The 26,531-nt window shown below is 38.7% G+C and overlaps 1 protein-coding gene across 2 annotated transcripts in view; it reads left to right on the plus strand.

Annotated features, from left to right (window-relative positions):
* The window catches only part of TAF4 (TATA-box binding protein associated factor 4), a 66,038-nt gene that overhangs the window by 16,025 nt on the left and 23,482 nt on the right, over positions 1 to 26,531 (plus strand). For both annotated transcript variants that reach the window (XR_012641714.1, XM_074969694.1), the window contains exons 3-9: positions 12,984 to 13,156; positions 13,731 to 13,850; positions 15,842 to 15,958; positions 17,043 to 17,165; positions 18,270 to 18,359; positions 21,331 to 21,573; positions 25,198 to 25,345. Coding sequence is in view for 1 of the 2 variants with exons in the window: in XM_074969694.1 (XP_074825795.1) it covers positions 12,984 to 13,156; positions 13,731 to 13,850; positions 15,842 to 15,958; positions 17,043 to 17,165; positions 18,270 to 18,359; positions 21,331 to 21,573; positions 25,198 to 25,345 (1,014 nt within the window). In the remaining variant the exon portion in view is untranslated. The remainder of the gene's footprint in view (positions 1 to 12,983; positions 13,157 to 13,730; positions 13,851 to 15,841; positions 15,959 to 17,042; positions 17,166 to 18,269; positions 18,360 to 21,330; positions 21,574 to 25,197; positions 25,346 to 26,531) is intronic.

Raw genomic sequence — 26,531 nt, forward strand, 5'->3', positions numbered from 1 at the left:
TATTAAAAAATTGGTGACCCACTTGTGAATTTAATTCTTCCTTTTTGAAAAAAAATTAGATTCATATACCACTGGGCTATATTCCCTCACGTAACTCTTTTGAAGTTAGTGGCATTACACCAGGGATAAATTTAATCCACTTTGTTTATTGAGATCAAAATTATTGAAGAAAAATTTGGTTTACTTCTTGATATTGGTTTGCCTTCTAAGTTGTTGCCTTCTTGGACTTTGCTAATAATGTACAACTAAGCCACATTAAGCATGAAAAACCTGCTCTGTGAATTTCAGACTAAAACCGAACCTGCATCAGTTTGTTTATAGCTTAACAGAAAGGTGTTTGGTGTTTTGGCTCTTCACACACAGACTTGAAAGCGTGTTTACACCTTTGCAGGTAACACAGCTTTCTAGAGAGCTAGCTGACTGCAGTTGGGGCATTTGTTACTTTATTATTTAATTTGCAATGGCTACCAACACTGCTCCCACATCTTAAAATACTTTTTTCAAATGAGTCCACCATCAAGTGTGGTCATTTTTTGGCACTTTGACATTGACATTTGCTTTAACTGTTAATTCTTAAAATATTTTCATTAGCAGTTCATACTTGCTTCACCTGTTGAATTGGTAAGCAATATAGTAATTTAAGCTGTATGGCTGCAATGAAGTTCTTGTGTAGGGTTAGTGAGAAAAAGTCTTTGGTATGAAATTAGTCTTACCTTTGTATATTGAGCAATTAGGAAAAACACACTTATGAAAATTACTTTTGTATTATCCAAACTTGTCTGTATTTGACTTACAAAAATTAGACCATGAGTGAACTATAGTTGGGGCCCTATGTAATCTCTCATTCTGTGGCCATAGAACTTGCCACAGAAGTCATCCTAATGCCACAGAATTGTGCACCAGAATCCCAGCTTTCATTTTTAAAGAGCAGTGTTTCTAACCTTCACAGTTGTGAAATCTAAACTGAGTGTAAACTGATATGGTTGTATCTTCCTGGGTTTGCATAGCGCCTGAAACAATAGTTCGTAGGGGTGTGAACGGCCCCATTCATTTGTCAGTCAGTCTCTAGTTTGCCATAGATTTTTTCCATTTTGCTGTAGCCGGACACCTGGTATCCTGTTTTTATATATATTTTTCGGTGTCACTATCTTTCTGGGACCAGCTTGCAGCTTCCTTTTGCTTTCCAGGTTTCCCCACGAGAGGGAGCTAGATTCTAGTACATGCTCACTGCACTGTTTTATGTAACCAGGCAGAAAGAGGTTAAGGGGAGCTGGGCTGCCTGGAAAATAGCTGAATAGTCAAGGCTTAGGGACTGGGGAGATAAGCTGCAGAAGTCAGCTATGAGTTTCCTCATTCCCTGGGGAATAGGGAGAGAAGCCAGGCTGTTTGGAGAGCATAATGGAAAAACATAGCCTCAGAAATCACTGTTGAAAATTTTTTGTATAACAATGAATATTTTTTCAATTATGAGCCACAGTTGTGTATGTTTGCATGGGTTGGGGGTATTTTGAGCAGTATGATAGATTAATACTGCAGCATAATTTAGGGGTTGTTGAAAAATTTGGTCCATTGTGCCATACATGGAGTGCCTCAACCTATGAAGCGTTTTCAAGATCTTCCCAAGCTACTTCAACATGCCCACTGTAGTTCAGTTGCCATTTTATGCCAATGTGATGGCAAGCTAGGTCCTGAAGGGTCCTTGAAAGCCTCTCATTGATCTGCTAAGTTAGAAAATTCATTCTCAGAGAGCAAGACCTTATTTATCCAAGCAATTCAAGAGGAAGTTCAACCACAGAGCAAAAGACACGTTCAACTGGAGATTGGGAACTTGACCAGAAAATGTTCGTTTATGTATCAAAGATGTATGGTTCCTTCCACAATGCTTCCCAGGGTCACCTAGCCTGAGGCTATTGTAGAGCCAAATGTGGAGAACAAATATTGTATCTTGTGGTCTCTCCCTCCCATGCCCCCCCCTCCCCCCCCAAAAAAAGTCTATGGACTTTGTCTTCCAGCAAGAGTAGCTTGGAAAATCAAGGAAGACAAGACCATAGTCCCCAGTTCCCTCATTTGCTGATTGTGTCAATCTATGGCCCATGGCCACTTGCTGCTTATAAGGATCTGCTGAAGGAAAAGCTCACTTGTTCCATGCCTCCAGAAGCTCAACTTGTTGGCCTAGAACTTGAGGTAAAGGCTCCAAGAGCATGGTTACTCATGAGAGCCAACTGACTTTTATCCTTCCTGGATTTCAGAAATAGTAGTACCAGAGTAATTTTTCTGTGTGGTGGTTGTGCAGTAAGGATGAACAAATTATTTTGTAGACCTCCATGTCAAATATAGAACATGCTCTTTTCATGTTTAGAAAACAGTTGTCTAAGCTGTTTTCAAGTTCCTGTGCACAGTCTTGGACGCATCAAATTAAGTGACATCTTTGCTGTTTATCCTTGTATTTCATGAATTCTTTACAGAAGTAGCCAGGCATTGCTCCTTTCAATACTCATCAGATGACTAAGAAAACAAACCAATGGAATCTTAACTTGGTCCTCTGAGACCTGATGAAATCTCCTTTTTAGCCACTTTGCACAGGTGTCAGACCATTTCTGAACTCTGAAAGTAACTTCTTATTTTGACTGGAGCTGTGTGAATTGGGGACAAGACCCTCCCCATAAAACTTCATGAAAACTTCGTTACTGTTTTTGCACCCCATAAATTTTGGAAGACTCCATGCTTTTTTGCAGCAAAGCACACAGGACTTTGAAGTCCTTTGCCCAAAATTTCAACCAGGGGACTAGTGTAAATTCTACAAAAGTCTTAATTTCTTTAAAAGGAGAATCCTCCTCTGTGGAAGACACACAGCCCTAAAGGAATGATAGGACTGGCACATTAAGTGTATTGTGTATGAATAGTTATTTTAACATTAAACTGCCCCATTCCATTTGACTCCTTTGCAGGACCCTGATCTAATTCCAGGTACTTGTTAGCTTTACTCCGATGTGTGTAGCTGCATAGGTTTCATGGCAGGAGAATATAATTTGCAGACTATATGTTTAACTAATTCAATGGTGGTTTTTTTGCAGTAACAGTCTACTGGTCAGATGTTTATTTTGTGAGGCTTTGGTAATATAAAGGATACAGTTTTATGTCATAACTAGTGCTTGAGAGCAAGACTTTCTTTTTTAATATGAAATTTTTGTGGGTTCTCTACACTATCTTCTGACTTTTTTTTAAGATTGGCTGAAGATGTAGCTTTAAAAACTATTTTTTTTTTCCCCGTCTGTTCCTCTGTGAATAGAAATCAAAGGCAGTTATTCATTTAAGATGTTTTAAAAGTGATGGTACTCTTCCATTTTAAAAGAGAAATGTAGGGCTGGAAGGGGCCTCAAAGGTCAATGCGTGCAGCTCCCTGCACTGAGGCAGGATAAAGTTAAACCTAAGCTATCCCTGACAGGTGTTTGTCAAACCCGTTCTTAAAGTCCTCCAATGGTGGGAGTTTTACAGACTTGCTTGGAAGCCTATTCTAGCGTTAACTACCTTTATAGTTAAAAGATTTCCTAATATCTAACTTCACTCTCCTTTACAGCAGATCAAACCCATCACCTCCGGTCCTACCTTTGGTTGACATGGCGGATAATTGATCCCTGTCCTCTTTTTATAACAACCCTTTACATATTTGAAGACTATTATCAGGTCCCCCACCTCAGTCTTCTTTTCTCAAGACTACACATGCACAGTTTTTTAACCTTTTCTCATAGATCAAGTTTTCTAAACCTTTTATCACTTTTGTAGCTGTCCACTGGACTCTCTAATTTTTCCACATCTTTCCTAAAGGGTGGTGCCCACAATTGGACACACTGTCCAGCTGAGGCTTCACCAGTACTGAGTTATCTCCTGTGTCTTACAACACTCCTGTTAATACGCCACAGAATGCCATTAGCCTTTTTCACAACTGCATAACATTATTGGCTCATTCAATTTGTGATCTATTATAACTCCTAGATCGTCTTCAGCAATACTTTCATGTGGCCAGTTATTCCTCATTTTATAGTTGTGCATTTGATTTTTTTACTTCCTAAGTGTAGTACTTTCACTTGTCCCGGTTGAATTTCATTTTGTTGAATTCAGTCTAATTCTCCTTATTTGTCAAGGTCATCTTGAATTCTAATCTTGTCCTCCAAAGTGCTTGTAACCCCTCCCAGCTTGGTGGTCTCCAAGTTTTAAAAGCATATTCTCCATTCAATTCTCAAGTCATTAATCAACATTATTGAATAGTACCAGTCTCAGGATTGACCCATGTGGGATCCCACTAGATATGCCCTCCCAATTTGACAGCAAGTCATTGATTAACTATTCTTTTGAGTATGGTCTTGCAACTAGTAATGCACCAACCTTATAGTAATTTCATCTAGGTTGTTTGAGAATGTCATGTGGGATTGTCAAGTCTTACTAAAAATCAGGATATCATGTCTGCTGCTGCTGCTTCCCCCACTTTCCATTAGGTCAATAACCATGTCAAGAAGGAAATTAGGTTTACATGGAATTATTTGTTCTTTGCAAATCAATGCTGGCTGCCCCTTATAACCCTATGATCCTCAAGGTGCTTACAAATTTATTGTGTAATAATTTGTTCCAGTATCTTTCCAGGTGTTGAAATTAGGCTGAGTGGTCTGTAATTCCCTGGGTCCTCTTTATTTCCCTTTTTAAAGATAGGTACTATGTTTTCCCTTCTCCAGTCCTCTGGGACCTCACCCATTCTCCAAGAGTTCTTGCAGGTGACTGCTAAGCATTCCAAGATTGTTTCAGCTAGCTCTAAGTATTCTAGGATTAATTTCATCTGACTCTGATGACTTGAATTCATCTACCTTATCTAAATATTCTTTAATCTGTTCTTTCCCTATTGTGGCTTGAGTTCCTTGCCTCTTGTTAATGTTAATTGTGTTGAGTATGTGGTCACCATTAACCTTTTTAGTACAGACTGAAGCAAAATAGTCAAACTCCTTAGCTTTCTTAACGTCACTGGTTATTAGTTCTTCCCCCCCCCCCCACTAAATATAGGGACGTACACTTTCCTTCATCTTTCTCTTGTACCTGTTTATTTAACGTGTGCATAGTCATCTGGCCAAGTGATGGCAGTTCTTCTAGGCCACGAGTGAACCTAGTCTTATACCTAAGGTATCTAAAGAACCTCTTATAGCCTCTTAGGCTAAGGCACAAAATGAGTTATGGCTAGCAAGGGACCTTTCTGATTTTGTCAGTAATGCCAATAAGGGTGGTGGTTATAATATCAGGATACTAGAAAGTTGTCGTCCTTGCTCCTTAGTGTTATGGATTTCACAGTTGGATCGAGTCCATCTGATTAGTATAAATACTATTATAAATGGTTTGGTGTCTCTTGTTGAAAAGAATCCCAAGCACCTTACAAACTGTAGGCTCAGTCCTTTTTGGAGAGCCCAAAATACCTATTGACCTTAGTGTGTGTGGGAGGGTTCTCTTTTACGGAAATCCACTGCTTTATCAGGCTTGGAAAACTGTTGGGTTCCAAGTGTTGTGGGCAGAGCGGCAGGTTAGCCTTGTACCTTGTTTGATAGTACTCTCTAGTAGTGTACCTACTGAACTGCTATCATATTTCTGATTTTCTGCCTCTATGATCAGAAGCAGAGATTCCTCTGAACTTCCCTCAGGCTTCTTCCTTACAAGACAGACTTTCTTTTTTTTTTTTTTCTTCCTCCGACTAGGTTGGCTTACCTCTGATAGGAGGACAGTCTTTACACATGCACCTAGGACAGGGTTTGGGATTAGGCCCCTGATCAACACTGGCAGTGGGTAAATTGTTCCAACAGCAACTTCAAAGGGCACACCTACTGTGTACAACTTAGCTTGTCATACAATATAGGTGCCTGGCTTTTTGACAAATGTTGAGCCAAGGTCTTGAACAAAAAAAGCTCAGCGGGGGAAAAAGATGCAAACAAACATCAGGGCCACCAACACAGGCTGGTCAGTCATAGGGTGAAGAAAGGAGGGTTCTGTGGGACAACCTGGATTGCCCCAGTGGCAGGCCCCTACTGCCCCTGCCACTGTTTCTCTGGGAAGCTCTCTATTAACTCTGTCCTTTCTCTGATTCACTACATTGAATGTTCATCCATTGTGCAACTCTATGTAGTTCTGTCAAGTCATGCTATAGAAGAGAACTTAGTGAAACACCTTGGCTTTGCAAGTAAAAATTGGACACCACGCCATTATTGGCTCAAGTTAATTCAGTCATTCTTCAGTCTGTCATTTCTCAACTCACTCCCCCTCCCCCCCCCCCCCCCCGTAACTTATTTCTGGCCTTCTCCATTAATTTATTCATTTAGGGATGTGTTCATCTCAGTTCCTGAACATTATGGATTGATGATGACTTTGTTTATATTCCTTGTGTAATTCAGAATGCTGCTGTTCCCTACCTCTGCTTTGTTCTCACATGCATATGGCTTTTAGCCCTTTGTGGTGATTGCTTATAAAGTAGTTTTTCTTAAACCTGGTCTACACTTAAAAATTAGACCGAACAGCTATGTCACTCAGGGTGTGAAAAATTTTGCGCCCTGGGCACTGTAGTTAGATCGACTTAACCTCAAATATAGATGGCATTCTTTTGTTGACATAGTTGTCTCTGACAGGAGGTATGGATTAACTACATCCTTCCGTTGATGTTGATTGGAAGCACATACACTATGGTACTACAGTGGCACAGCTGCAGCGATGTAGCGTAGACTTGTCCGTAGTTTAGACTAACAGGCTCTGTGTAGACTAGAAAAAGTTGGGTTTTTTCCAATTAAGTTTGCTCTGTTGAGCCAGTTTAACTGGATTGAAAACCCCATCCGACACTTATGTAGACAGTTTTACACCTTCAGCTTGATTTTTAGCAAGTTATAATAACTAGGGTCCTGTTTTGATGAGTTAAGCTAGTTCAATTGGGGAAAAAAAAACAACAAAACCCACACTTTTCTCTTAGCATACCTTACGTTGATATGGAGTCTAGGCTAGCATTGTATTACTGATTAACTTTATTTGGAGGCTAAGATTCCCACACTAAAAGTTCGTTCTTTGAAACGTCTTTGAATAATTTTGTACATCTTCTTCATAAATTATCAAAATACTAACAATTTTTAATTTGAGCAATTTCAGGCACTTAGATTTTAGTATAGGATTGTAGCAAGGTTACAACCTGATTAATCTTACAGTATTTTTCTAGTCTTATGTTGACACTGGCTGTTTCTGTAATTTATTAATATTAACATTATTAATTTTTATAGCACCATAGGTGAACAGGACAATTTATAAATAATCCTGTTATAACCCAAATACAAGGAGGATTAATACCACAGTATGTCTCTCTCCAGAGTAACTATCTACCAACTAGATCAACAGACTAACTTTAGATCAGTAAGTTTATTTGAATTACTTAAAAAAGATAAACTATATTAAACTAATACAAAAACTATATTAAAATAATTTATATTGTTACTTAAACAAGCCCTTTGAATTTGCAGTTGAGGATCAAGCTTTCAATAGCCAGGTAGGGTGGAATGTAATAGAAGAGGTAGTGCTTCTCCATTTTTCAGGTTCAAGGTTTTAATTGCCAAATGTGAATTTCTAGCCTTTTGTACAAATTGTGCCTAAAATTTATTTTTGCCTCCATCATTCCAGAGGTCAAACTTTCTTGGTATGTATTCTATTGCCTGTTTGCAGTATGTTTCACAACTGTAAGTTTCAGGCAGTTAGTGTAGTTATTCTATATAATGTGTATGCATGTTCCAATTCTGCTTGTTAGCTCTCAGAACAAGGAATTATACTTTAATGGGCTTGATCTTCAGGTGGACCACAGCTCCATTTGGTGTCTGTTTCTCCCTCCCTTCTTTCACCCAGCTCCAGTCCTGTGAGTGTGAAGTAGAGGAGGCTTAAGGTGGTTCTGACTTAGGTTGACAGTAGGGCTGTCGATTAATCGCAGCTAATTCACGGGATTAACGATTAAAAAAAATAATAGCGATTAAAAAAATGAATTGCAGTTTTAATAGAATACCAATTGAAATGTATTAAATATTTTTGGATATTTTTCTACATTTTTCAAATATATTGATTTAAATTACAACACCGAATACAAAGTGTACACTGCTCACTTTATATTATTTTTGATTACAAATATTTGCACTGTAAAAATGATAAACAAAATAGTATTTTTCAGTTCACCTCACACAAGTACTGTAGTGCAGTGGTTCTCAAACTGTTGTACTGGCGACCTCTTTCACATAGTAAGCCTCTGACTGTGACCATCCCCCCTTATAAATTAAAAACACTTGCTTATATATTTAACACCATTATAAATGCTGGAGGCAAAGCATAGTTTGGGTTGGAGGCAGACAGCTTGCGACCCCCTATTTAATAACCTTGCAACCCCTGAGGGGTCCCGACCCCCAGTTTGAGAACTCCTGCTGTAATGCAATTTACAAATGTAGATTTTTTTTCATTACATAACTGCATTCAAAAACAAAACAATGTAAAACTTCAGAGCCTACAAGTCCACTCAGTCCTACTTCTTGTTCAGCCAGTCACTAAGACAGACAAGTTTGTTTACATTTATGGGAGATGATGTTGCCCACTTCTTATTTACAGTGTCGCCAGACAGTGACAACAGGTGTTCAGATGGAACTTTGCCAAATAAATACCTTGCAATGCTGGCTACAAGATATGCTAAACGTTCATATGCCCCTTCATGCTTCGGCCACCATTCCAGACGACGTGCTGTTGACGCTTGTTAAAAAAATAATGCGTTAATTAAATTTCTGATTTAACTCCTTGGGGGAGAATTGTATGTCTCCAGCTCTGTTTTACCCACATTCTGCCATGTATTTCATGATCTAGTAGTTTCAGATGATGACTTGGCACATGTTGTTCGTTTTAAGAACACTTTCACTGCAGATTTGACAAAATGCAAAGAAGGTACCAATGTGAGATTTCTAAAGATAGCTACAGCACTCAACCCAGGGTTTAAGAATCTGAAGTGCCTTCCCAAATTTGAGGGACCAGGTGTGGAGCATGCTTTCAGAAGTCTTAAAACACTCCGATGCGGAAACTACAGAACCTGAACCACCAAAAAGAAAATCAACCTTCTGCTAGTGGCATCCGACTCAGATGATGAACATCAGCGTGCGTCAGTCCACACTGCTTTAGATTGTTATTGAGCAGAACCCATCCTCATCATGGACACATGTCCCCTGGAATGGTGGTTGAAGCATGAAGGGACATATGAATCTTTAGCGCATCTGGCATGTAAATATCTTGTGATGTCGGCTACAACGGTTCTATGCGAATGCCTGTTCTCGCTTTCAGGTGACATTGTGAACAAGAAGCAGGCAGCATCATCTCCTGCAAGTGTAAACGAACTTGTTTATCTGAGCGATTGTACTGGACAAGAAGTAGGACTGAGTGGACTTAGGCTCTAATATTTTACATGGTTTTATTTTTGAATGCAGTTTTTTTTGTACATAATTCTACATTTGTAAGTTTAACTTTCACGACAGAGATTGCACTACAGTACTTAAGTGAATTGAAAATACTATTTCTTTTGTTTTTTTACAGTTCAAATATTTGTAATAAATATAAAGTGAGTACTGTAAACTTCGTATTCTGTGTTGTAGAAAACCTCCAAAATATGTAGATAAATGGTGTTCTATTAACAGTGTGATTAATTGTGATTTAAAAAATTAATCGCCTGATAGTCCTAGTTGACAGTAATGTGTCCTAGGTGCAGTTCTGCCAGCCTAGGACCATAAAAGTACAGCACACTCCAGCCATGCAATGAGCATGGCCCCTATACCGAGGTGGGGCCTGGAACAAGTGGGATAGAGCTGGCTATGTTGGCTCTGTACTGTCTGGAGAGCCCCCCCCATGCAAGGGGACCATCCCCAACCCACCCCTTTAGGACTGTTTTAAACCCTCTTTGCACTAGTAGGGCAATGCCAAGAGTTATGGCATTATATAGGTGGGATCCATTATAGGGTGGAATCACTCACGGTTTCTCTTTCTGGGGGGAGGGGAACAGAAGTTTAAGTTAATTTTATATTTTTTTGGATGAGTTCAAAAGTTGTGAATTGTAAGAACTAAGTCCATCACATGCACATGCAAGGTAATGGCCTTTGTCACTGAAGGATTTGTAGTTTAATTTTTTACCAATTGATAAGGCCAGATGAAATTTCCTAATTTGTCACAAGAAACTGCATTTGTCTTGAACGTGGCACTTGGTGTGTTTATAAGTATAGCAGGAGTTTGATTAAAACTGAAAATAATCTTATTCAATTCTACTGATTCAATGTTTCTTTCCAGATCTGATTAGTGTAAGATGTGACCAAGCAATGGGTGAAATGGATTTGTTGCCCAATATTTCACATTTACACACTGGAATAAAATGTCAAGTTCAGTTTGTGTAGTGACACATTAAATATTATATTTATATATAAATATTTTATATATAATACTCACTGAGGATGTGAACAAGTTTGTATTATATCATTTTCTACTCATTCAAAAACATTCTGAAATTGTCCATTTTTGCAGTGATCAGTATAGTATATAAAGGGCGATAGAGAGGAAAAATTCAACGGAGGTTCTGACAGCAGTTAAAAGTGAACAGAGAATTTGACCCGGTTGAGTATTCAAAATTTTCTGTACTGAAGTAATGTGTTGCTTTATAAGATATTACTTGCATGAAAGTTTTTAGTAGTTGTTTTACCGTGTCTCTAAGCTCCGCAAGCATAAACATAGCAGGATAAAATCTAAGTAATGACACAAGTGAAAGGTTTTATGCTGCTTTTAATTGATTAGCTAGAAAATTTTTCTTTGTAATCTGATGTAGAAACTAAATCCAATTAAAATCCATGATTTGCAAGATTATATTCGTTGGAAAAAACGAGTAACTCAAGAAAAATACACTTAAAATATTCATGTTTTGTGGTATAACTCTCATTGTGTGCAGTGGTCATAACTGGACACTAGTTGAGGGCCGTCATTTAAATTGGCCCCTTGTTGATGAAAACTATCTTAAATTCTTTTTGTGCTGATTTGCTTCTATAAAGAGAGGTAACTGCATAACTCTTGGAGATCAAAGATGCATCTGATGAAGTGAGCTGTAGCTCACGAAAGCTTATGCTCAAATAAATGTGTTAGTCTCTAAGGTGCCACAAGTACTCCTTTTCTTTTTGCGAATACGGACTAACACGGCTGCTACTCTGAAATCTTGGAGATCAGTGTTTTTTAAATTGCAGTGTGAGGATATATAGGGGAAAACCAGTCTGAATTCAATATGTCATCTTTATCTTTTGAAGTCCTCTGGTGGAGAAATTAAACAAGTGTGTGTAGTTCGAGAGCACTAGATTGAAAACATGCCAAGAAAATGGTGTGACATCTTTGTCCATATACAGATGTGTTGAATTGTTTGGAAAAGCAACCTAGAGCATGACCATTTCAGAGTCTCATCTTCTAAAAGTGCCTTAGAAGGAGATCTAGAATGCTCTAACTTATTTGCTGAGTGACACGTAAGGCTGAGTCTACACTACAAAATAAAGTTGACTTAAGTTACGTCAATGTACAGCCACCATAGTAATTAAATTGTTTTCACATGTCCACACTACGCTTCTATCGGCGGTGCGTATCCTCACCAGGAGCTCTTGCACTGATTTCACTGTCAGTGTGAGGTGCTGACAGTCTGAACCCTGCCATTGTGGGGTGCTGACAGCCAGAACAGTCTGAAAGGGAGCAGTGTGATGTAAGCAATACGGTGTCTATATGGACACTGGATTGACCTAACTAAATCAACCTAAGTGCTACACCTTTCACAGAGGTAGAGTTATTACGTTGGCGTAGGGGGCGATTTATTGGTAGGGAGCTACATTTTAGTGTAGATGCTTAGTTAGGTTGATGTAAGGCAGCTTATGTCAACCCAACTTTGGACGAGGCCTAAGATTTAGTTTTCTGATCTTAACACCACCTCTATTTTTTGTGTGCGTGCAAATAAATGTAGGTGCAGTTTTTCACTTAAGCCAAAACTTTTAGAAATGTTAACTGGTGTTGTTTTTTTTGCAACTATTTTTGGGTCCCCAACTTGACTCCTTGGGCTTCTTCAGAGATGCTGAGGACTGACTGCTCCTGTTGGCCTGACTGTAGCACACACAATTAATAAGCACTGGGGAAATGTTTTGGTTAGATATCCCAGGCCCTGGTTACAAAAACAAACATAGCAGCTACCATCTGAAAATCGAACACTTAATCTGGTTCTCCACAGCTACCCAGTTGAGTTAAGTGTTTGGATATGTGACTGAACAGGGAATGACTGCCTCATTGCCCTCTCTATTTTATTTATCTTTCGGGGTGTAATGCAGCACAGTACCATCTGTTACAGATGCTCTTGAGAGGGATTATGATTTTATAACCATTTTCATTGCTAAAATTGTTATGGAAAATTAATTTAGAAGTTAGAGAAATGTGTTACTGTTTCTGATAACTTTTTTTAAGCCAGGCTAATGGGAATCTGGTTTAATGGCAGGATTTTCTTTCAATTGAAGCACTTCATAAAAGTGAATGCCTTAAAGTCAGAAAAGAATAAGTAAGATATTTTCAGGATTAATCGTTTTAACCTCTTAGCCATGTGGAATGTTTATGGTATTGTATATTATGTGCATGTAGTATTGTACCATAACTTGATAGACTTACAACAGAAATGTTCTTTAGTTTTGATCAAGATTTTATGATGAGTGTTGGGATATTTAATTTTTCTTTATATAAAACTTTATAAACCAGTTTTGTTCGAATCCAGACTCTTCGCAGTTGGATATACATTCCAGTGTACGTGCTAATTTCACATGTGTTGGGCTTTTTAAAGATATTTAGAGCTGTTCCCTTTTTGTTCTGTAGCCATTTGCGTGTGCAGAATATTTCTTGACCTCTTTCTTTTTTCACAGGCATGGTCCTTGTGCGTAGCGAAAATGGACAGTTACTGATGATCCCTCAACAAGCCTTGGCACAAATGCAGGCGCAGGCACAGGCACATGCCCAATCCCAGCCCCAAAATACCATGACTCCTCGTCCTGCAACACCTACCAGTGCACCACCTGTACAGATATCAACAGTGCCGGTGAGTTTCTTAATTTATATAAGTAAGAAAATCATTTTCCTTAAATATGTCTGTGAATTTAGTCCTTAGGAAAGTGAGGGACTAATAATGCTGGTTTTAGGCAATAAGTAGTCAAGGCAGTGCTGTACAAGCTTCACCAAACAGCACTACCACAGCGCCCCAACCCTAATGTGTTACACTTAGGCTGTTTTTCACTGAAACTGATATTCACTTCAGTTGACTGGCAGTAAATTTAAAACTAATTAAAAGAAATACTTCTAGACCATGCATAATTAACCCATGGAGCTCATTGCCATAATAAATCATTGAGGCCAAGAGCTTACCATGATTTTTTTGTTTCAAGAATTAGGTATTTCTATGTCTGAGACCACCATGGTTATATTAAATAGGGTAAAAAAAATCCTATTGGCAGGTTGTTCCATAATAGCCCACTATGGGGTTTCTTGCACCTTCCTCTTGCAGCCTTCTACTGGCTGCTATCAGAGGCAGGGTACTGGACTAGATGAACCATTCCTCTGGTCTTGTATCGCAATTCTTATGTTCAAACTCTAACATAGTTTGGATTCTTTTGTAGGCTCCTGGAACGCCTATAATTGCACGGCAGGTGACACCAACTACTATAATCAAGCAGGTGTCTCAGGCTCAGACAACTGTACAGCCCACAACAACGTTACAGCGTCCTCCTGTAGTGCAGGTGAGTTTGTAGAAACATACATATGAACAATGAAGCTATGAATTGCAAAAATAACTTGGAGTAAAATTCTGTTTGGGAATATCTCTGGGTGAGCACTTAGAGTACATAGGACACTTTTCTCCACTCCCTAAAATGTCTGATAATCTTCACCTATGTCAGATTTTGGACTTCAGCTACTCAGCAACATTCCTTTCAAAGTCAACTTTCTTTTTGAAAGTCCTGTGTTTGTTTAAAATACCTCCTGTGCTTTCCTCCAAAAGAACAGACACACGTTTCTCTTTGGATTTGAAACACTCTTTGATGCTACAGGACTATAGTTCCATTATTGTCTCTGCTTAAGCTTTTTAAAGGGTTCTTATTCTAAACTTCCTCCTCCCCTGTAATTCTTCTTTTACCTTTTCATACCATTGCTTTATCGTCTCCTGCCTCCAGCTCTTCTGCTTTTGGTTTTTATATATCCACAGGGATTCAGTATGCCTCAAGGATGTCTCATGGTGCCTCCTCAACTTGGGGGACTCTGTCCTAAGTACAGTCTGACTAATAGGGTGACCCACACTTTCTAACCACACTACCAAGAAAATCTGGAAGTAGGGATGGAGTGTTATATGCAGTACTGATACCATCTGATTCCTACATCCTAACCTTCATTTTTTCATGCTTTCTTTCCCCTTTAACCTGACAACAGATGAATCAATGAAGGGTTTTCTTAAATGTTCCCCTCCTTTACACTGAGCACCAAGTGCACAGTTCTTGTTCCCCTTTAACCTAGTTTTAGCCTATACTGAGGGGGAAGAATCTGCAGTGACCTTTCCAGATTTGAGCCTTCTTTTATGCAATAGTGCCTCCCTCATTTTCACTACTCTTGTGCTGCATGAGCAAATTCACTCTGTCTTCATTGCCTTTTGGAGTGAACACACAATGGTTTTCACTTCGTTCTTCTATTTTCCTAACAGCGGTGTAAGTTGGGTAATCTTCTCCTTCCCCTCCTCCCAAAACACAATGAAACATTGCTTTGAAAAATCTAGAGTGCCATCTCTTGAGTACCTTGTATAGTACAGAAGAGTAACTTTTGATAAATGGGCTATTAATGCAAGTGCTGAAAACTAGTCCTAATGTGCAATTATTTTCTTGATGCAAAGGCATTGTCATCAGTAGTTTAGAAATACACCTTGAAAGCCAACAGGCAAGTAGTATAGATGAAAGAAGGGTCTAGTTATAATTTTAGTTCTTTAATTAAAGACGTTATTTCTGCATCGTTTGCTGTTTTTTCTTTTTAAAACATGCTTGGAACTACTAAATTGTTTGAAAGAGCTCGTCTCCCTCTTCTGCATGTTCTCCCTAAATTTCAGAATCCAGCTGAAGGGTTCTACCACTACAGCCATTTTTTTAAAGGAATGTTCAAATTAAAAATAATATTATACAAAAAAACTTGGATTTTTCTGTGCGTTAGATTAATTTTAGAGGCATATTCAATGAGTTTTGTATAACTTTATGAAGAAAATTATTCTCTCCAGCTATTCAACCAAAAGGTAATAGAAACAACTGAGAGTGAAGTCTTTACCCATTATGCCTTCTAAAAAAACCAAATCCTCCTTTCGGGAGGAATGTCAGGTGAGGGAAACAGGTAAACAACTTTGGATGTCTAGGTAGCAGAAATATAGCACTAGCTTAATAATGCTTTGGGATTTGAGCATGTTTTCATGCTCAGTGTTATACTTTCTTTTATCCTGTAACCAAAACTCATGTATTCTTTAATCAACTTTCAGTATTTTCAGTTTTAAATATGTAGTGTGTTCTGCCATCTGGTGGTTCTTTCTTTGAACTGCGACAGATGGCTGATACTATCAGTACCAGTTTTGGTTTTTTATAGCAGCTGTGAAGGATGTTCCATAGTTCTGTGATTTGGTTATTCCTTCTCCTTCGGTTATGTGGTACAAAGACAGATTTTCACACACTCCAAAAGGGATAACCCATGTCTGTATTCTCTACAGCCTCAGATTGTTCTGGGTGGTACCGCACAAACAACTGCATTAGGTACAGCCACAGCTGTACAGACTGGAACTCAGAGAACTGTGCAAGGAGCAACAGCAACCTCTACTGCTGCCACAGTAAGATCATGGTTACCAGCTCAAACTATACATATGTTTAAAATTCTGTGCTACTGTTCTCATTATACACCTGGTGTACATACACGTAAGTAAATGTAACATTATCAGAATAAGGAGCAAATCAAGACTGAGTTCCCTTGAGTTATTGGTCTTACAGAAAATAATGAAATTTAGCAGAAAAAATATAATTTAGGATACTTGTAAGCAAGAATGAGCTGAATTTTGATTTGTAACAACCTTTCTTTATGGTTGGTAATGTAGCATTTATATAGAACTCTTCAAAGCACTTTGCCTGCCCTCTGGGACATGGGCAAATCACTGTGATTTATTTAGTGTCCGAATAGGATTAGAACTCAAGAATTCCTCGTTCAAGATATGTATCAAATATCTTCAAGATAGGCAGTGAGTGATGGCATAAGAGACAGAATCAAGCTGGAGTGCCCTTTGTTCTATAGGGAGATAAGCATCAATACCTACTTGCTTTCCTATTTATAATACACTATTTAAGCATGAGGTTACATGGTGTGGTCTTGACTTCCATTGCCTAAATATCTTATATGCACACCAACTTCAAACATAATTGTAAATTACTATGTTTTCCTAATTGAAATATAAAATGTTTCATTGCATCACACCTGCAAACATTCTGTCAATTTTATTATACACTTCACACTATCTGGTATGTAAAATTTTAGCTAATATTCTGTGTGTTGTGGGGCTACAGCAGAAAGATCTAAGGGGTCAGAGGACCTTGCACCTCACAGACCACAACCAGGTCATAAGCCAAAGGAGTTCTTTCTTTGTAAGCAACCATTAGAGCACGCAACCACTTTGGAAGCACCCGGCCTTTGAGAGTATCACCTGTGTGGTGCTTTCATATTTCAGGGTAGCGGGAACTGGAAGTCCCCAGGTCACTTTGAAACCAGTGCTTCCCATATGGCAAACTTTTTAGTAGGAATAAAATATTTGCTGCTTATTTTTTTTATACCATCATGTAAAAGAGCATGTCTGGTAAACTTCCAACTCAAGAGGCACATCTTGCCTTCCTCTTATTTTACCTAACTTTCTTTTCCCTCCCCAATAGGAAACTATGGAGAATGTGAAGAAATGCAAGAATTTTCTATCCACATTAATAAAACTGGCTTCATCTGGAAAACAGTCTTCAGAGACTACAGCTAACGTGAAAGAGCTAGTACAAAACTTGTTGGTAAGAAAAGCTCATTAAAACTACTGAGAAATCAAGAGATGCTGGCTAAATTTAATTCACAAAATTAAGTTTTACGAAAAACAGGGTTTTATAAAACCTAAGATAAGTAGATATTCTGCATATGGTTTTTCTTGTTAATTAAAATGGACTTTTTTAAACCCAAAAGTTTCCTGTAACATTTGCAATGCAGATATCCTACCATTGTACTAGAACGGGGTTCTCAATCTGGAGATCGGAACCCCTCGGGGTTGTGAGGTTATTACATGGGGGGTCATGAGCTGTCAGCCTGCACCCCAAACCCACTTTGCATCCAGCATTTATAATGGTGTTAAATATATAAAAAAGTGTGTTTAATTTATAAGGGGGGGGGCTGCACTCAGAGGCTTGCTATTTGAAAGGGGTCACTAGTGTGTAATAATAAAAAAAAAAAAAAAAAAAAAAAAAGTTTGAGAACCACTGTACTAGAATGTGCAACTGATTAGCCTACTGTCATGATATGAGATAAGTGGAATGCAAAAAGAATGCAGTATGAATGGTGAATATTTAAATTAGTTTTAAATTCTAAATGTTTTACTGATCTAAGGTGGTATTAACAAGTATAAGGATTTTTTAATTAAAGGCCCATTATTATGCTCTGAGTATGAAAATTCATAATTTTGGACAATAACATTACATACCAATATTAAAAAAGATGAAATTTTTAGTATTTATAGAATACCTGGCAAAATTGTATAGCCTATGAATTTTAAAACTGAATGTGCTTTTTGTGGACCAAAAGGAAAGTTGTGTTAGGATCTATTCATAATATTAAAACTTTCAAGTAATGTTGCAATTCAGTTTCCACTCTCTAAATCAATCAGGGCTGTGGAATTATTGATCTTGTCTAGGTTGGTTAATTGTCTGAGACTGGTGTAACTTGTACTTCACAATTGGATTCTACAAAATGTATATGACCATAGTACTCCTGATAGATAAAAATAGCCAGCCACGATGGAAATGACAACTTACCTTTAAAAAAATTAGTCGACCTTTAGAAATAGGTGTGGGCCTTAATGTCCAAAGTTCATTTATTTGGTGAATTTGAATATCTATTTTGTTTCATAGGATGGAAAAATTGAAGCAGAAGATTTTACCAGCAGGCTGTACCGAGAACTTAATTCTTCACCTCAACCTTACCTTGTGCCTTTCCTGAAGGTAATTCATAAGTCCCATATTCTTTTATTATCTTTCCGTGCTTATCTGAGCAGGAGCACATCAATTTAATGAGAAAGATGCTCTTCTAGAACAATATGTGTGCATGTTTTAAATGTTACCTGATCAGAATTTTAAAAAGATCCTTTAAAATACACAAATACATGTTTTGCTTCCCAGTCTCCTGAGATTTCTGCCTCCCGCACCCCTCCAATATTTTAACTGTACTAAATGAACACAGGTTCCACTGTAATGGCTAAGTTATTTTTGTGAGAAATCTGGAACGTAATTATTCTTTTCAATGATCAAAGCCATTTATCTCTGCACGGTGCAAAACCCTTCAAGCAATTTGCACCTTAGTGTGCAGCCCAGGGTGACCAGATGTCCCAATTTTATAGGGACAGTCCCAGTTTTTGGGTCTCTTTCTTATATAGGCTCCTATTACCCCCCCCACCCCGATTTTTTCACATTTGTTGTCTGGTCACCCTAGTGCAGCCTTGGCAGGTAGACCCAAGGATTGAATAGCATGGAGACTGATGTATTCTCATATTCCTAGAAGTGATCTCAGAGGAACAAGCTTGAAGCACTCTGATGGAGCAGTATGGGGAAACTTGCACTGTTGGTGCCTCTGCTGTTGTGTTTTATGGATAAACCAGAAAATGTACTTTCCAGGGCTGTCTAGCTGGTACTTTTCATAAATACTTACGTAATCATGATTATTGTCTCTGGAACCCAAAAGTGTGGTAGGCACCTCACAAAACAAGTAGAACGTCACTATACTTGCCCCAAAGGAACTTGCAAGCTAAAATTACACAAAGTGCAACAAGGAAAACTACAAAAAGAGGAGGCTTGGGAGGACAAGGAGCACACAATAACAATGTCTGACTGTATAAATGTTTAAGGGGGGCAGAGTTAAGGTTGCATGTGCAGCCTGCACTTTGGCATTTCCTGTCTCTTAAGGCTGCATAGCTAAGCTCTTAACATTGTTATTGCCTTTTCCTGCCTTTGATATATAAGGAAATCTCTGACCTATGTAGCAAATGGAAAATTGTGGTTTAGGATTCTAAAATCTTCGAGCAGCGTTACCATACTGTGATGCTTCACTGCTGGAGGAGGGGATACCGAGATGTATCAGTCCACTCAGCACTAGATGCCCCCTTGTGGCCAGGCATGGTGTCGCAGCTCTCTCACTGGGCTAGTGCACCCTGGCAACTGTTGCTCTGGTGCTATAGCAATTCCTCTTCCAGTGACTTAGCCCTCTGGCTGGGTCACCCTCTTAAGTCAGAACTGTCCAAACTAAAAACAAAATCTCAAAGTCTTAACACAAAACAGATCCTTCTGCCCTCTCTGGGGCTGTTTCTTAGCCTGTCTGAGGTTCAGCCTGCAATCCCTTTCACTGGGGCTGGTAGGGGAACCCACTCCCACCTTTGCCCTGGGCCCAGGGCCCTGTACTGAACAGTGACGTCTGCTCATTTACCTGTGTTGCAGTTTTTCCTGGGCCACTTCCTACCTTGAGGCTTCTTGCTTTCCGTTTGGGTCTCCCAGTCTCTTTCCGGTCTAGTCAGGTTCCCTCCCTGCTCGAGCGCTTTCCTCCCTACTCTGAGCTTCCTATCCTGCTCTGACTTTCTGTCCATCTCTTTCCCTATCTGCTCTTTATTACTACTTTAATCCTGGCTCCTTTTTACACAGGAATCACTTCATTCCTCTTGGGTAGAGCCATTCTTCAACCAGATTGGTTTAGCTCCAGGCTCACCAGCTTCTGGGGCAAGTCACCCTGTTAATCCAGGGTTGGCAGTACTTTGCTACCACCTGCCCTTAACACAGATAAGACTTCCTCATGCTGACTCCATCAGCCTCTGGCAACACATGCTCCACCTTCCAGGCCTCGCTATCTCTGTATCAGATAGTGATTAGGCACGCCAGGACTCCGAAGTCCTCAGAGCATCCCTTTGGCATGCTCAGCCCCTATTCCACTGAATACTCACAGAACTCTCAGATCCTCTCCTCCCAAAGAAATAGTACGGACTAGCTTGCAAGATTCAACTCTGGATCTATATTTATAGTGAAAGCAAGAATAAACTTATCAAAAAACAGAGATGTAAATGACGGAAAGAATATTGGAAATAAATGGTTATATATAAAACAAAAGCCTAACATGCTTTCTATAACCTAAACTTAACTCAAGACCATCTCCTGTCTTCTACAAGATACCCCAAGTCCTTTTTCCCAGCATTTTCAACCAGGATGGCTGAGGTTGCCCCTTTAGTCAGATCAAGCCTGCAGGCAGTTTGTCTTCACCAGTGGAAGTGTCTTTTTGCACCCCAAGATACACTATATAAGCCCTTTGATCTTCATCTGAAAAACAGGATTTCTCACACTCCGTGTTTTACTCTTCCTGTTAATTTCTTTCTGAAGTTTCTGCAAGCTCTCTGTTAGCATTTGACTCAGTATGCTAATAGACTTCCATTGTGAGACATACAGTGGTCCACCAAGGAGATGTCCCACTTCCTATCTGGAGAATTTTGTCTCAAGGTAGGCTACTGTTGAATGGTCAGCATTTAACTTCAACGCCTAGAGAACATAATTTTCAGTGTGTGTGTGTAACTTCTCACATTCTCCATATATACATCTTACAATGATTATGATGACCAGTATGACACAGACTTTTATTAGACCTTACATGACATTTTCTTGATGAACCCAGGGGATCCTTATACCCGTGTCTTCTGTTAGATGGTATCCAGAGGTCCTTGGGTCACACGTACGATGTTTTAACTGTAAAACCAGACACATTTTTGACTGTTTGAGATTAAATGCACTGATTCTTTTTTTATTTTTTTAGATAATAGTTGCATAATTTCTGTTAGAGCTCCGTGGTGGTCTAGGATTTCTGTGCTCAGAAAAATTTTAACTTAACCAGAATTCACCATAGTTATGTGAAAGTAAATTCTTTCATTCTCTTTTTTTTCTTCAGAGGAGTTTACCTGCCTTGAGACAGTTAACCCCAGACTCGGCAGCTTTCATTCAGCAAAGTCAACAGCAGCAGCCCACAACGCAAGCAACAACTGCGCTGACAGCAGTGATGCTGAGCAGCTCAGTTCAGCGCACAGCGGGGAAGGCCACTGCCACTGTAACAAGTACTCTCCAACAGCCTGTAATTAGTCTAACTCAGCCTACGCAAGTTGGGGTTGGCAAACAAGGGCAACCTACACCACTGGTACGTAAACCGAAGTGCATCATGTATTGGCTTTTGAAGTGTAATGACTATTCTTCACAGTTCAGCTCAGCCAGAGACCTTTCTGTGAACATTTAAAGAAGGTAACTGCTAAAAAGAAAATAATGTATTATTTTAAATACAGCAATGATCAAAGTCCTCTATCACTTCCTAATTATTAAAAATAAAAAATCAGCAAATTCTTTCAATCAATGCAGAGCCAGGTCGTAAATTCTTAGAATTGTTTTAAATAAAAACTGATGCAGATTTTAGGCGTGTGTAATAATAAAGTATTGTAGGATGGGTTTTTTTGGTTTTGTTTTGTTTTGTTTTTTTAAATCTAGGTTACACGATTTGTGGCTTTTTTTTAGGAATGTAGATCATTTGGTAGCTTGTATTAATCAGAGATGGGAAAGAATATTAATATTCCATTTAACAAAAGCCCATTATAACACAATTTTGATATCATTCTAAGGGACTTGATCAACATATTGTAATAGACCAGTCTACCACGTGCCCATGTTAAACTTTGAATTGTCCAGAGAAAATACAAAAGTATTCACATCTATTTTGAGTACTAACGTGGCACTTATCACCATAGTATGGTTACAGTGATTAAAATATTATCCTTGCAATACTTCTGTGATGTAGGGAAGTATTACTGAGGCACAGAGGGGACGTCTACACAGCCCGTGGGAGCATGCCTCCTTTGGTTTGACAGTCTCTGTGCTTGTGGGGCTTGTGTTAGTGCTTTAAAAATAGGTGTGTAGACAGCACTTCGAAGTTGAGGGTTAGGCTGGTTTTGGGCTCTAAGCTGCAACTTCAAAGTGCTGTCTACATATCTATTTTTACAATGCTACCATGAGCCCCACTAGCCCAAGTCTGTCAAACTGGGCTGGGAGGCTTGCTCCCACAGGCTGTGTAAACGTAGCCAGAGAGATTGATATTTTGCCCAAGGTCACACAAGAAACTTTGTGGCAGAGCAAGAATCTGGAGGTCTCCAGGCCCAGTCCACATTAACACTAATGACAAGGCCGTGCTTCCTCTTTTGCTTTGGTCAATTTTCTGGAATGCACATAAAGATAATAATGATAGCAGAATAGGAAGAAACAAAATCTGATGATGTAGAATCCCTTCTCCTTGAGGCAGCAAAGTATTGTTCTGTATTTATGGTGGTTTTTCCAGATGGGTTTGCAGATTATTTATATAGATAATTGATATTTAGTAGTGTTGGCCAGTATTGATATTTATTGTCATGTCTGCTTAGAAGCTACTTCTGTCCAGAATTTGAGGGATTGAGGGCAGGCGGCAGAAATTGTAATACTAATAGCATCTTTGTAGGAAGGCATTATTTGTTTATTTCCTTTAGACAAATGAATTTATCCTGTCTCAGTGCAGGGCACTGGATTTAATGACTTCTCAAGGTCCCTTCTAGGCCTACATTTCTATGATTCACTATGACCTATCTGCAGTCTGGGAAAGCATAATGAAAATTAGGCATAATGTGTGAATTAATTTCTTCTTTTGTTTAACAGGACACTGACCATATTTACTAGAATGAAACAATTACTAGTTTACTAGAATATATGTGCATATCAGTTGTGTGGTCTTCATACCAATATGTAGCAGTGTGGGATAACTTGTGGAGAACTTGAGCACATCTAGCAATAGAAATGTGAAACTAATTATCTACAGGGGATGCCTTTGCAGTGATTAAGATATATGATTGAATTTTTAAAAGCTATCCTGTAGATCAGTGGCAGTAGATTTGGTACTTAACCAAATTCTCTGGAGAGGGCCATGATAGACCATCATTCTCAAAAATTTTCATTTGATGATGGTGATGCCTTCTGATTTAAAATCCACTTTGCTTTTTGTGCCCTGGGCTCTTCTTTGGGAAGGTGGAAGCTATAGCAACTTCATCTTAACAAACAGAAAACTCTCTCTTTCAGATGTTAGTTTGAATACCAAAAGCATCTCTTGCTGTCAACTATCTACACTTGGAAAAAGGAAAGATTATGGGTGGTTCTGGGAATAGGACATAACTCCATATGGATGTCTTAGAGTCTACGAATATTTTCATAGACAGGTGGAAAATTTAAAAAATAGGCTGGAATGGATAGATGGCTTTCTCACTGCTTAACTCCTGAGATTCCTAAGAGGCAGATTGCAAAATTAGGGTATTGCACTCTGATCAGAATCAGTATTTTCAGCAAATATGTCCCTCAACTAATGATCTGCCTCCAACTCTCTTAGCCTGTAGTCCAGACTTCCTTGCAGGAGAAAATGGTAAACTCTTAGAGTTTATCCAGTGGACTATAGATTTGTTGTGTGAGAGAAGAATCTTTGATCCTGCTATACTCTCTCCATTTAAATAACTGGTTTTCCTCTGTTCAAGAAAGGTCTGACTTAAATGCCTGGCACTTCACATTTTCAAAGGGATTTCTTAAATTAAGTAATCCTCAGAACTGACAAGGAAGTATACTTGATTATAACTGGTTTTACACACCAGAAGACTGAGGCACAGTGATGTTAAATGACTTGTTGAAGGTAATAGCAAATTAGTGGTAGGACTAGGTAAGACTTGGACGTTCCCAGGGGTTAGACCTTCACTTGATACATTAGAAGGTCTTTGCTATTCAGAATTTTCAGTAAAAAATCTAAAGGGGAGTTGCTTGTAACAATCCAGTAAAAAAACCTAGTGTTAGGATACCATCTTGAAAGAAATATTTAGTAGCCGATAGGTTCAGTCTGACTAATGTATAACCGGGTGTGTTGACTTTCTATTAAGGCATTTGGAGCCTACCGAAGAGAATTCTAAATCTATCATTTAGTCCTTAATATTTGTTGCTGACTTACAAGAAGTCAGACTACATGCCCAGTAACTGTTTATAAAGAAACATATGGGGCAAAGGTAAAGCCAGAGTCACAGAATTATGGAAGTTATGATCTTGAGTCTGGAAGGAGTTCGTAAACTCTTTTTGTGGCAGTTTGGTAGTAAAAGATTGCTGAAAACTGAAGAATTCTAGTTGCGACAAAAAAGCTCGTTCATGCTAAATCACTTTCTTTAGCATCTATGGTAGCATTGAATCACAATTTGACAGGTTGCAGTTAGCAGGTGGGCTAAAAAGAGAAGCTTCCTGTTAAACTTGTCTTCAGTTCATGAATCCACCACTTGAAATGTTTTCCCATCTATTTTTGAGAAGGAGACAGTGATTCTGAAAGGCAGACATGAATAACTGTCTTAAAGTCAAGTTTTTATCTAAGGGTCAAATTTTCAGCTACTTTAACCCTTATCTGAACATGCACATGGAGATTTAGAGACTTTAGCTGACCATTTGACCCTAAATATCTTTAGAAGTTGGCTAATTTTGACTTTTGCCTATAGAGAAGAAATTTAACCTGCAGCAATGGGACTGTTAATTTTCCATGAAATAGGGTATATCTAAAGAGGGTTCAAAAATAAATACTTTAAGATTGTATTGATTATAATTTGCTTTTGCTCAAACACGTCTATTCACCAGTCTAAAGGTTGGCATAAAGATTTGGTTTATCCATTTGATTAACATCTTGTGCATCATTGTTCCTCAAATAGTTTAACATTATTTCCTCTCAATCTATTGTCAGGTTATCCAACAGTCTCAAAAAGGAGGGGCATTGATAAGGCCTCCACAGGTAACGTTGACACAAACCCCTATGGTAGCATTGCGGCAACCACATAATCGTATTATGCTTACAGCTCCTCAACAAATTCAACTGAACCAACTTCAGACAGGTAAGAAAATATTTTTGATACTCTGATGTTCTTTAATAGTATCATTTTTTAAAAAATGACCCTTAATACACTTCTGAAACAGGATTGTTACATTATTCGGGAATGAATATAGCTGAAAGGTTTTACTTTTCTATTGATATTATTAATACTTCGCTATTATGTAGCACTTTGCATCATTAGATCTTGAAGGGTTTGACAAAGGAGGGTTTTACAGCTGGGGATGCTGAGCGAGACAGAGGTGAAAGGACATTCTGAAGATTACCCAGTAGGCCAGTGTCAGATTTAGGAGTAGAACCCAGGTTTCCTGAGTCCCGGTGCAGTACCCTATCCACTAGGCCAGTGTTTCTCAATGACTGGTCTATGGATTGGCACCAGTCCCCGAGATCTCCCTGACATGGTTTAGGAAGGCAGCAAGCTCGTATCAAAAATGTTGAGAAACACTGCACTAGGCAACACTGCCAAGTACTGCTGTGTCTCATTAAATCACTCAGAACCAAATGTTTTCCTTAGATATGTGTGAATCTTTTATCAAGTTCAGAGGAAGCCACTAGATAAATGCATTCAAAGTCAGAATTTGGTTGTTGCTTGTTAAAAGCCTCTGTCTAGTTAGAAAATAAAACTAGAGGTCAGCAAAGATCCTGGTTCCTAATTTTGCACAAGGCACTGTAGTAAATTCATGTTGCCATAGCTAGTGGTTTGCTTTTGTTTCCAATAAGTCTCCATCTTTCTTACACAAAATACACTTTTTTCCTTAAAAAGCTGACTCTTTTCTAGAAGTGTTGCCCAATCTTATTACACAGGAGGGCCACACAAACCTAAGCACAACCTTGTGTGGGCCAAACAGATTTACCTAGTTTAATAAGATTTAGTCACTTGTATTGATTTTTATATTTTAAGTTCAGCTTGTTTTGTATGTATTAGACAATACTGTATGTATAAACAACCTATTTACAAACTTGTGTAAACTAAAGCTATGTCTACACTATGCAGCTTTTAGTGACATGGCTGTGCCATTACAGCCACGTTGCTAAAAGGTGCGCAGAATAGCCGCTGTTTGTTGGCAGGAGAGACTCCTGCCGACAAAGGACTGTTCATACTGGTGCTGTTGTCAACAAAACTTTTGTCTTTCAGGGGTGGGTGGGTGTGTGTGTTTTAACACTTCTGAATGACAAAAGTGTTGTCTTTC

This window comes from Natator depressus, chromosome 13 (assembly GCF_965152275.1).
Source record: "Natator depressus isolate rNatDep1 chromosome 13, rNatDep2.hap1, whole genome shotgun sequence".
In the NCBI taxonomy this organism is placed as follows: domain Eukaryota; kingdom Metazoa; phylum Chordata; order Testudines; family Cheloniidae; genus Natator; species Natator depressus.